The following is a 13,091-nucleotide window of genomic DNA, read 5'->3' on the forward strand; positions in this document are numbered from 1 at the left end:
CATGAGAAGATGCTCAACATCAATAATCATTGGGGAAATGCAAATCAGAACTACAATGAGCTATCCCCTGATATCAGTCAGAATGGCTCATATCAGAAAGAAAAGAAATAACAAGTGTTGGTGAAGATGTAGAGAAAGGGGAACTCTGAGGCACTATTGGTAGGAATGTAAATTGGTGCAGTCACTGTGGAAAATAGTATGAAGTTTCCTCAAAAAATAAAAAATAGAAATACCATATCATCCAGTAATTCCACGACTGGTATTTGCCCAAAGAAAATGAAAACACTGATTTGAAAAGATACATGCACATCTATTTTGTTGCAGCCTTATTTACAGTAGCCAAATTACGGAAATGGCTTGTGGCCATCAATAAATGAATGGATAGAGAAGATGTTGTATATATACACGATGGAATAATACTCAGCCCTAAAAAAGAATGACATTGTGGGATTTGCAACAACATGGATAGAGCTGGAGAATATACTGTTAGATGAAATAAGAGGGTCAGAGAGACAAATACTATGTGATTCACTCATATGTGGAATTTAAGAAACAGATGAACAGAGGAAAAAAAGAGACGAAGTAAAAAATAGACTCTGAACTGTAGAGAAAAAATTGATGATTACCAAAGGGGAGATGGGTGGAGGGATGCATGAAATAAGTGAAGGGGATTAAGAGTACACTTACTAGATGAGCACTGAGTAATATACAAAATTGTTAAATCTCTATATTGTACGTGTGAAACAAATGTAATAGTGTATATTAAGTATACTGGAGTTAAAATAAAAAAATTCATCTGCCTCTCTTTCCTTTTTCTTTGCTTTCCTTTTTCTTTTTTTATTTCAACCTTTTTTTCCCATGATGGACGCTTTCTTCAAATTTCTGTGATTCTTGTTTAATATTAAGGGCAAGGCTATAAAAGCTACCAGAAGGTCTGTCTGTAAGTATGAGCCTCATCAGCTGGTGAACTTGAGGTGATGAGGCAGCTTTTCTGTTCGGGAGCTCCCAAACATTGGTATTAGTAAATGATACTAGTAAATCTTTTGTTATTAGTAGATGTCTCCATTCTCCTTGGTGTGGGGAGTAAGAGGTGGTGAGGGTAGCTTGCTGTCTATGTTCTAGGAGAAGTACAGAGGACAGGGGGCTGAGGACCTTTCAGTTCATGAGTCACACAATCCCCCTATATTCAATTCTGTTCCATCCCAGCATTCCCGTGTGCACTGTGGTATCCTTGAGCCCACGGCATCTCTGCCTCAGTTCCTTCAGAGAAGATCTCTGATCTGTTAGAGGAGGTAGATGGAGGAGAGTGGCACAGATGCTTAGCCTCTGAGAGGGACCTGGTGGTCTGATTGCCCTGGATACCAACTTTTAACTAAGCCCCTTAGTCCTCGCCCCTGCGTTTCTCCCGGTACCTCTGAGAGCCAGTATGCTGAGGCTTCGTGTATGTGTGTGTGTGTGTGGGGGGGGTCTTTCCTCTGCTGGCACTGAGTTTGCAGCTTTCTCCCCCACTTAGTGAGTTACTATCCCTCTAATCACTTCATCTTCTAAACCATGGAAATCTCTTATCTGCTGCCCCTGTACTGGCATTTTGAGAGTTTGGAAGGAAGAGGAGAAAACATGTGTGGTCAGTCTTCTACTTTGAATCAGAATGCATCTTTTCTGGGGACCAGAATTAGGTCTGCTGAGCTTGGAGAACTCCAGTCAATCTTAGTGCTCACCAAAAGGCAGTCTTGGGTCTCTGAGCCCCATGTAGGCTCAGTCTCCTACCAGTGTCTCACAGGTCAGCTCCCTTCTGCTTTGTCAAACTGGAATGCTCATCAAGCTTTTTGTCAATTTTAAGTCTACATGTTGAGCAAGTTACCTTTTAAAATATTCTATAGTCAGTGGTTAAACTTTATATGCTTTGATGAGGGAGGTGTCACATTGCTGTTTTCCAGGGAGAGAAATAAGTGTTGGTGAGTAAATGTGTAGAAAATGAGTTGTCAGAAATCAAATTAAAGTCAAGATCAGCTGAATGAAGCTCTCAGGGAACTCAGATATGCTCAGATCTCTCGTCCTAAAAATTCAACCCACCTTCCAGTCCATGTGTCTCTCTAATTACAGTGCTCTCTCTCTTTCATTTCATGGTTGGACTATATGTTCCTGTTCTCACTTCCACATGTGTACTTCTTATTTCTCATTCCATCCCCATCTGCCAACCATGTCACTTGAAACCTTTCTCACTTGGTCACCTCCAGTCTCATTTCCTTCTCTTTCTTGGCCATTCTTTCTGGTGTTCTTTACAGATCTTTCCTTCTTTGCCTGCTTCCTAAACAACTGTGTTCTCTAGTGTTTAACATTGGTTGTCTTCTTCATGTTCTGCATAACTGCGCCTTCCATGTCTTTGACTACTGCTATGTAGTGATTTATAGGTCAGGGTGGGGAGACTTACTGAATGATTTTCCTCCTAACCTGGGGAATGAGGGAAAGATCAGGGAAGGCTCTTTCAGTTGATGACATAAATCTCCTTCCAAGCTCTCTAAGGTTCAGACCCGTAATGCCAACTGCCTTTTGGATATCTCACCATATATCCTACAACCACCTCAAAACCAATAGGTCTAAGGGGACATCTGTACCCTGTTTCTCACAGACCTCCTGCCTTAGCATAGAGCATGACCACTCTCCCTTCCCCTCTTATTCTCCCATTCCTCCCAGAATCTGTTGGTTACCTAAATTTCTCCCTTTCTTTTAGCCTCTATCATTAACTCATTAACATCTGAAATGTGGAATTCTCAGTCCGTCTCCCTCTCACTTCCAAGCCTTTGCTTTTCTATAGCACCCAATTCACCCCTTCCTTTGGGAAACTTTTCCTCACCTCCACCTTGCCATATGCTTCATTTGGAGTCTGTGTTTCATACCATTCTGTGCATACCTCTGTCATAACACCCATTACTCTTTGATTTTTGCCCCTTGGCCTAATTGCCGCCTCTTCACTCTCCCACTTCATTATAAATCCCTCGAAGGCAGTGTCTAGACTTCTTTCAAGATGCTTCGCTTTTCTAGGACTCAGTTTCCTCATCTGCAAAATAGGGATACTAATAATACTTTGATTGAAGGGTGGATGAATCCATGTAAAATTGTTGGATCAGTTCCTGGCTCATAATTAGTGTTCAATATGAGCTATTATTATTAATACTATTAGCAATATTATGTCTGGCACATAGAGGACTTTCTTTTTATAATTCATTAAGTAGATGAATGGAAAAAGCACTAAGATTGGTTTTCCTACTTCAAAAAAAGTGTTACCTTTTACTGTGACTCAGATTTTCTTTAGCGAAATAGGAAAAAGAGAGGAAAAGACATAAAAATTTCACAAAGAGGAAAGTCGTCTTTTTTCTCCCATACCTAATTCTGATTTTCTTTTGGCATCTTCACTGGTCTTCTCAAAACGTGGCAACTTAGAGGTTTTTGAAAGGCTGTTGATGAGAGGGTTGGGCCGTCGCACCTCAGCCCCGCCGGTCGTACCTGGTGGTGTCAGCTTATCAAAGCTGTCTGTGGGTGGTGGTTGTGAATATGTGAACTCAGGTATGTTCTCTTCAGATGTTCTGCAATGAGAATTTTTTTTTCCTGCAAGGTTGAACAAGGGAGTAAATGTAGGGCATACCACTTCTGGTTCTGTTTATCAGAATCATATCTGTTCTTTGAGAACCAAACTTTTGGGAATGGATAGATTCTAGGTTTATCTCATGTTGTTCCTCAGCTGTTTAGTCTTTTTTTTTTTTTTTAAAGAATTCCATATGGGTTACTGAAATATGCTGTAACTCTGACACAATTTAAATATGCAGTAGTATGAAAGTGTATGTCATAAAATATGTTTAGTTCAAACCTTGTCCATATTTCAACTTACAGGAAGAGAAATTCTCACTGCCAACAGGGTGGAAAGTGTTGAAAGTTTGACTTTTGACTGGATTTCAAAGAATCTCTATTGGACAGACGCTTCTTACAGGAGTGTCAGTGTCATGAGGCTAGCTGATAAATCGAGACGTGCAATAATCCAGAAGTTAAATAACCCACGATCAATCGTAGTTCATCCTATCGCTGGGTAAGTGTGTTCGTGTTTTCTGAAGAGCTTGAAACTGTATGTCTTTTAACGTTATGGAAAAGTGATGCCACAGTTATTTGGCAAGTTCAGCAAATGTAAGATTGAACTATATAAATTGAAATCACCTTACATTTTATCCTTTTAGCATAAGCTTAAGTAATCACTTTATCTCCTTGAAAACTCTTTCTCCTTAGTTTCAGCTTTCCCAGTCTTCACTGAAGTGTGGGTTTTTTTCACAACTGAAGAGGGCCAACAATGTGATAACAGGTTCGGTAGAGAAGGATTGAATGTGCAGTGGAATTATCAGGAAAGGCTCAAATTCTTTCCCTGCTTTAATGTATTGATATAAAGCTTAGCAAAACTTGCTTAATCATTCAGTAGTTTTCAGAATAAGAAGTCTTTCAGACTACAGACTAAGTTTCATGTTTAACCATTCTGTGATTGGTGGTGTCAGACAAGAAAGACAGAACAGTTTATGCTATTCTTTTTTAGGTTCTTACATTTCTAATTTAAATATGGTTAATAGCTAATATGTTTGTTTGGAACAAGTCTGAATTGGGTAGTTGTATTTGAGGGGAATTAAAAAAAAAAGAAAATGAGTAGGAATTCACTTAAGCCTGATTCATTCAGGGCACATAGTAAGCATTTTACATAATCTTGTCTAATTCAAAAGCTGGTTTGTGAGCCAGGTAGATAGAATACCTGTTAGGCAACAGTTAGGATTCAAATTCCAGGCCCACTTGACTACAAAGCCTTTGCATCTAAGAACTCTGTATGCTGCCTTTAGAATGTTTATTTTGTATTTAAATTTTCTCCCTGTGAAATAATGTAAGACACATTTAAAAACTGGTGATACAATTAATAAGAAATTTTATTGCCCTGTAGAGAGTTGATTTTCTAATGAATTTATCTTAAACTAAATCTTTGGCATTTGGTTTTGAAAAGCTGTTAAATTCCTTTCTACTCACTCCTTCATTTAAAAAAAATATGAAGTCACATTTCAGAAAGTTATGTTTTGGAAAAGACTAATTTTAGTTTTAAGGCTCACATGAAAGAGAATTTTTTTTTCCCCCTAGATTTTTCTTTTGGTCTCTCCTCAGAATAAAAAAACATGCCTTGGGTAGAGATTGTATGAGTTATGTTGATTTGGGTGCATTCTTCATCAGAGATAAATGCTTTCCTGCAAATTGATCAATTCCTTGTGGAAGATGACTAAAGAGCTATCAAGTGTGTCCTAGATGTTTAATCCGGAGAGGAAAGAGATTAAAATCTGTTTTCTTGCCCATAGTATATCATTTCATTTGAACAACTTTGGAGTATTTAAAATGTAACCCAGCGGCGCCTGGCTGGCTCAGTTGGTGGAGCATGTGACTCAATCTCAGGGTTGTAGGTTCGATCCCCATGTTGGGTATAGGGATTACTTAAAAAATAGTTATACGCAACTAATGAATCATTGAACTTTACATAAAAAACCAGGGATGTACTGTATGGTGAATAACATAATATAATAAAAATATTATTAGGAAAAAAAGTGGTGTAAGGATCTCAAAAAAAATAGAATCATAAAATGTAACCTGAATTATGTCTTTTTAAAGAATCTACTTGGTGACAGTAGTTTTAGATCCTAGGTCTGGCACAGTGGTTCTCTCCTCTGGATGCCCATTTTAATGCCGTTTGTATTTGTGCCTTTGGTTGTAAGTTGATAACTAAACTTTTAATTAAGAGTTAGATTTAAAAAAAAAAGAGATCAGTTGTATACTCAGTCTGTTTATTACGCAGATTTTTATTTTTTCTGTATAAACCCAATAGCATATACAGAAAATGAAATTAATTGTAGCAAGTCTCTGGAAAATCTGAATTTGTGCTAAATCTTTCCAAGTCATGTAGTTTGTTCCAGTGTTAACATGTTTGATTTCTTACCTCTTTTTTTAGGTACATATTCTTCACTGATTGGTTCCGTCCTGCTAAAATTATGAGAGCGTGGAGTGATGGATCTAACCTTTTGCCGATAGTAAACACTACTCTTGGATGGCCCAATGGGTTGGCCATTGATTGGGGGTAAGTAGGAATCATCCCAAATTACTGAGTTCCCACTTACTGTGAAACAATTATGAAGCAATATGATGGAGTAAGGAAACTGGTACTACTTGCCCTCAGATATTTTTACATCATTGATTAGTGCTGGGAGAAGGCTATAGAATGATACAAGGATACAAAGAACACAAACACAGTAGGCCAGCTTCTGCTGGGATGAAAACTAGTGCATTCATGAATATTCTGAGGAAATTGATAGAGGAGGCAGAATCATAGGACCTTGTGGAAAGTCAGTATAGAGGAGGCAAGACCCAAATCCCATTGGAAGTAGAATAGGGATTTGATGAAGTTCAGGTCATGTGTAATTTTCATAGAGAGCATCTTGAGGATGGGAAATCTTTGGTGTCAGTTAATCAACAAATGCATATGTGCATATGTGTGTGTGTATATATATATATACACACACACACACTCTGGGAGAATTTTGAAGTATAAGAATTCTCAGGAAATTAATCTATCTAGGAATATAGGAAAAGGTAACAGGATAAAAAAGCTTATGTACATGAAATGCCAAAGTAGTTTATAGGAGAGACAAAGGAAAGAAATGTATTTAGCCTTTTAAACATGGATTTCTTAACTTGTGGACTTAACCAGGAGAAAAATAAAATACCTAACTTGGAGATAACAACATTTTAAGTTTTCTTTCTTTTTTTTTTTTTTAAAGATTTTTTTTTATTTATTAGAGAAAGAGCATGAGCATGGGGGAGGGGCAGAGGGAGAGGGAGAGGGAGAAGTAGACTCCCCGCTGGGCAGGGAGCCCCATGTGGGGCTCTATCCCAGGACCCTGGGATCATGACCTGAGCTGAAGGCAGACACTTAACCAACTGAGCCACCCAGGCGCCCCCATTTTAAGTTTTCTAAGATAGTTAATTAAAAATCGCTTCATGAAAGTACTGTATCTTGGGGGGGGGGCATAAAGCTATTACATTTTTAATGAGTATAATTTTTAAAAACTTTGTTTTTAAATTGAACATACCATTTATGAATGCCCTCAGTGTAAAGGGTGCATTATTAGTTTCTGGATAACAGATAACTAAGTATTTTATCATTTTAGTGCTTTACGGTTGTACTGGGTAGATGCCTTTTTTGATAAAATTGAGCACAGCACCTTTGATGGTTTAGACAGAAGAAACCTGGGCCATATACAGCAGATGACTCATCCATTTGGACTTACTGTCTTTGAAGGTATGCTTTGAAGCAATGAAAGTGCGTGTTGTTTTTATACTCTGCAAATCGTTAACAGTAGACTCATCCTTGTTTGACAGTCTCACACTTCCAGGAAAGTTGGTTACTTTAGAATACAAAAAATGAAAATGGTACTATTATGTATAGACAAAACATTTGTTTTTTTGACTGAACATTTCACTTTCAGAGTGTAATTTTTCTTTTAGACGCTTTTAGATAATAATTGACAACTTAAGAGTATAGCATTTTGTAGATTACATGTATCATATCAAATTTAACTCCCCAAGTACTCTATTGATAAATATCCCACAAAGAAATAGGGAACTACTGCTTTCATCATTTTCGAGAATAAAACAGCAAGAGCGTTTGTGGTGACTTGTAGTGTTTTGTTGTTTTCTGTAAAAATGTCCTCAGAATCCTTGTGGAAAACTTACTACACATATTTATCAACTACATGGTCACTGAATGACTCTGAACCTTCTTAGACACACATTGGATAACTGATATCATTGTTATATAGAAATGTTAGAATATGGCTTATGAAAAATAGCAAGATGTACTTGTTTTTTCATCAGCCTTTCCAATAATTTCCTGCTACTAGTAAAGATTGCTGGGGGCATGGAATTCTGGGGAACTGCAGCCACAGGGATATCACACCTATGTATCAGTTTCCCTCTTGAGTGGAGGGGTGGTATTGTGGGTTGAGTTGCAGGGAAAAAGAATGTAGCTTGGCACTTGTGAAACAGGTGTTTTGTTTAGTCTTGAAAATAAGGTTTCTGTGAATGATTGTATAGCTTGTGCATTGCACAAAAGTGCCAGGCCAAGAGGGTGAGGAGAGACTAAAATCTACCTGGTTTTGTTTGACAAACCATAATTAGTCCAGATAGAGAAATGCCATTTTGTGATCCACCAAAGGCCCTACCCATATGCTAGTTTTGTCTCTGGTTGAAACTTCCTACTCTGAATAATTAGCCAGGTGCTTTAAAAGACTTAGACACTGACTGTAAATCAAAGACTTTCTCCCACACATATAGTGTGGAATGAATAGCTAGTAAATATATTGCATGTTCCATCCTGCTGTCTGTTTATCTGTGGAGGAGTGCATGCTATTTAAAAATATTTTAAAAATGCTCTTGAAAGAGTGAGATTTTTGATGAGATGAGTCAGTTATAAATACTCATCCCTTCCTCTTTATGCCTTCCCATTTATTCACTCCCGTTTCATTAATGATGTCAGACAGCCATTGGCTGTTACATCAGAGCGTTATAAGAATGTTAAATTTTCTCTGCTCTTGATGAAATGCTTTGGGATTGAATAAAAATGCAGTGTCAGTACTTTTTGGTTTTATCAATATGAAAAAAATTTTAGTGCATACTTCTGAAAACAACACAATATTCCCCAAATAATAATAGTAATAATAATAATAATGTTTCTCCCAACACTGCCCTCATTGTGAATTTCTTATGGAAAATTCTTTAATTACACAACACCGTAGAAATCATCATTGTTTTCAATGAAGGCTAGATCTGCTTGACTCTCTGTGCACCACAGAGGAGTGAAAGGTTTATTGAACTTCTTATCTATTTAAGTATAGTAAGATACCTTCATGAGTGGTGAGACTCAGTCTAGATAAGATTTAGTAAGTCAGTGACTGATTAGTCATTGATTAGGCCATAGATAAGGAAAACTAGTCTAATGATAAAATTTGTGGCATTTTAGGCATTTTTTTTTTGTTAGTTGGGAATTTTAGTTAAGGTATAGTTAAAGAGAAAAATCCACTGATTCTATTAAAAATGTGCATGTTTAGTTCCCTGCTTCGGTAGCTAGTATGGAGTGAACATGACTAAATTTTTGAAGTTTAGAATCTTATGATGCCTCTTTCTCACTATTTTAAACTTCATGGAATATACCTACGGCAGTAGGGGTAGGCGCACTTCTGTGGATAATTTTATTGATCGCTAGGGCTACTGTGAAAGTTCCATTTTGCATTAGATCTGTATTTTTCCTTCTCAACAGCTTCCTATTACAGTTGAGTGTAAAAAAAAAATTAGTGTCCTCAGTTAAGACATGGGATATACAGAATGGTTGATCTGAAAGGTAACTTAGAGATTTAGTCTATTTCCTTAATTTTACCAAAAAAACCCCCTCACACAGTTAAGTATTTACCTGTAAGCCCTCAGAAGTTTAGTGCTTTAGCTGGGATAAGAACTCAGTCATATGAGGCACATCTAATGCTCTATTGAATAATCCAAAATTTTATTTTTATCTATGGAAGTCTAAACCCAGTGGCTATTAAATGCCATCACAATACTCCATACACACCTGTCTGAACTGGAATCCTGGTATCATTAAATCTATCGCCTTCGCCTTGTAAAGAGTCATTCCTAGAGAGTAACAAGACACAGAAAATGATTACAGAAACAAATTACAGATATTTATGGGAGAATCCTTTCACATTTGCAAGAAGTGTTACAAGCCTATTGCATCTTCCAGAGTGATTTATAAGTGAGCTGTGATGAAAATACTAATCACTGGTGTTTCTTCTTAGACCATGTGTTTTTTACTGACTGGAGACTGGGTGCTATCGTTCGAGTCAGGAAAACGGATGGTGGAGACATGAGGGTTATCCGAAGCGGTATCACTAATATAATGCATGTGAAATCATACGATGCCGACACTCAGACTGGTGAGTGAGATTGCCACGTTCTTTCATATGTTTGTATTTATTTAACATGGTGCCTTCTTTTTTCTTTAGTACTTATGATTTAGTATAGCTCCTGATTGTTATACATTTCTGTCGCCAGATAGTTAAATAATGTAAGACTTATGAACAGTCTCTGTTCAACTCTGTTAACCCTAAAAGTATTGTTGGGAAAAACACATTTTAAGGACTTTCTCTATATTTAAACTGAATATTATATTTGGCATGTTGACTTCCAGAAAGAAGCTACTTTGTAGTGTTGGGTCTGAACATTGTTCTTTTTCCATTTGTTTTCCTTCACAAACTCAACCTATGATCAATCCAGTGGAAGTGGACATAACTCACTCTCCCCGGGTATTGCTTTTTCAGGTTCTAACTACTGTAATCGACCCACACATCCGAATGGAGACTGCAGCCACTTCTGCTTCCCAGTGCCGAATTTCCAGCGGGTGTGTGGTTGCCCCTATGGGATGAGTTTGACTTCTAATCACTTGACATGCCAGGAAGACCCGTCCCGTGAACCACCCATGCAGCAGTGTGGCTCCTTTTCCTTTCCCTGTAGCAACGGCAGATGCGTGCCCAGTAACTACCATTGTGACGGAGTAGATGACTGTCATGATAACAGTGATGAGCATCTATGTGGTAAATTCAGTAAGTAGCTTATACACAGGAGTTACTTTCTACGATGAGTAGAACAGAGAGAGGTTGCCTTTTTTTTTTTTTTTTTTTAAGGTTGGGTTATCTCTATGGGAAAAAATCTTTTAGGAATTCAGATTTTTAATATGTACCCCAAGGTTTTAGGAAGCTAGATAATATTTATCATTAATAGATAATATTACAAGTTATTTCTACCATTGATTTGGACTATATTCACTAACAATTTTTTTTCCCTGACACTGGCTGTTTGGATCACCAATACAATCATGACATCTTGGCAAGCACCTCAAAAGTCAAATAATAAATAGGTTATAACCTTTAGTAGCTAGAGAATAGTATCTCAGAATAGGTACTTAGAATAATTTTTTTTTGAAAATCCATGTGTTATATTCCCTTTCCCCCACTTTGGAGTAAAATAGGGTTGAAATGATGGTCTTAACATTTATATTTTTCTTTCAATGGTAATCTAGTCTTTAAAGTCTGGAGCCTAATGAATTCTATTGCAGAAAACAAAAGCATTCCATTAAAATAAAAAAAATAGATAAAGAACAATTGAAATCTAAGAAATCTCTATCAAGGTGAGATCAATAGTAATAATAACCTGTCTTTTTGAAGAGAAAGAAGAGGGTCAGATTTGAAAATAAAAGTGCCCACTTGTCCTTTTCTGAAATTCCTAAAATGTTTTCTCTTTTGTCTATTATCTTCCTGTTTCTAAAAGTACACTTTTTTTTACCTGAATATTTTATCAATGTGCATTTTTTTAAATGACACATTTTCAAGGTTTCTGTCAACTAAGTGTGAAATTGTGATTAGAGGAAGTAGCTTACAAGTCGGGGATGGGCTTCAGATCACACCAACTAGAGACTGAATGTGGGGCAGATTCATAAATCTCTCAAAGCCTCCGTTTCCTCATCTGTAAAATGCAGATAATTCTACATACTTCACAGTATTCTTGTGAGGATTAAGAGAGAAAAAATACATGAAGCACTTAGAAAAATGCCTGGTATACGGTAATTGCTAAAGAAATGTCCGCTAGTGATGATGGGGAAGATGATGAGAATGACTGGCACATTTCTTCCGTTGCTGCTTTTTTTAAAATTAAGTTCAATTAGCCAACATATTCTTCTTCCATTGAAAAAGAAGAACTGGGCCTTTACAAGGTAAGAACTCATTTAACCGGCTGTAAAAACAAATGTCTTCGTGACCGGTTTGTTTTCCTTGTAGATAATACCTGTGCACCGTCAGCGTTCACCTGTGGCCACGGAGAGTGCATCCCTGCACACTGGAAGTGTGACAAGCAGTATGACTGTGTGGATGGCAGTGATGAGCAGAACTGTCCCTCCCAAGCACCCACTTCCTGCCCTGCATCCTTCTTCACCTGTGATAATCACATGTGTATCCCAAGGAGCTGGCTCTGCGACACAGATAATGATTGTGCCGATGGATCTGATGAAAAGAACTGCCGTAAGTTTGGAATGGATTTCTCTCGGTTGCTCAGCCTAATGAATAGATTTGCGCAGTTAGTAGACCTTGCACACTTTCCTCTAAGGCTCACATGATTTTCATCGTATCGTAGTCATGTCTGTTCCATCAATTCCCATATCAATAGGCTATAAGATCAAAGACATGAGAATCTTAGCCTCCTGCTGAGCACTGAATTCTATGGATGCAGAACAAGGACTGTCCCTGATGTCTAACATCCAGACACACACTGGGAAAATATTTCTCGACTGACTTTTTGTATATTTAAGGCAAATTTGTTTTTTTCTAAATCACGTAAATGATACAGACATTTGGCTATTGGTTTTTCTTTTCATTTCGTAGAGGTAAAAAGGGGATAAAATACAGAGGCACGGAAAATGTAAATTTCCATTATTACTGTCTGCCTGCTTTTCATCTTGCTAGTTCTGATTTCCTTTAGGTTATTGTTTGTTTTTGTGTCTGTAATAATGGTTTAAGGTGGAGCTCCCTGGACTAAGGTCTAGTCTTGGTTTCATGACTAGGCAAGTCACTTTCCTCCATAGCATTTGGACTATAAGACCTCTTCTAGTTTTCACATTCTGTGGGTCTATATTTAATAACAGCTGCATGTTGTGGATGGGGCAGCCAGCACATCTGATTCTAGGGCTATGTCTCTTCAGCAAGGTGGGTTTCTAGATCCTGGTTTTCTAGAATTAGTTGTTCTGCTTAGACTTTGGATTAAATGCAGTAGTGATCTGTCTATATACTGTTGCTGCTAGGCATGTGGGCCATGCTGACCATGGTCCCTAGTTGGGCTCCACTGCTTAGCTTTGGTGCAGAGTCACAGACTCAGTATTCATGAGGTGTAGTCCGGTCCAAGTTCATGATGCTCATTTTGAAAGCATAGTCTGT

General features: G+C 37.6%; 1 protein-coding gene across 1 annotated transcript in view; it reads left to right on the plus strand.

Annotated features, from left to right (window-relative positions):
- LRP2 (LDL receptor related protein 2) overlaps nucleotides 1–13,091 on the plus strand; it is a 180,244-nt gene that overhangs the window by 63,811 nt on the left and 103,342 nt on the right. Inside the window, exons 18-23 of the mRNA XM_040636652.1 lie at nucleotides 3,889–4,081; nucleotides 6,014–6,139; nucleotides 7,230–7,360; nucleotides 9,909–10,046; nucleotides 10,431–10,712; nucleotides 11,943–12,182. Of these exons, the coding sequence (XP_040492586.1) occupies nucleotides 3,889–4,081; nucleotides 6,014–6,139; nucleotides 7,230–7,360; nucleotides 9,909–10,046; nucleotides 10,431–10,712; nucleotides 11,943–12,182 (1,110 nt within the window). The remainder of the gene's footprint in view (nucleotides 1–3,888; nucleotides 4,082–6,013; nucleotides 6,140–7,229; nucleotides 7,361–9,908; nucleotides 10,047–10,430; nucleotides 10,713–11,942; nucleotides 12,183–13,091) is intronic.

This window comes from Ursus maritimus, unplaced genomic scaffold (assembly GCF_017311325.1).
Source record: "Ursus maritimus isolate PB19 unplaced genomic scaffold, ASM1731132v1 scaffold_1, whole genome shotgun sequence".
Classification (NCBI taxonomy): Eukaryota; Metazoa; Chordata; class Mammalia; order Carnivora; family Ursidae; genus Ursus; species Ursus maritimus.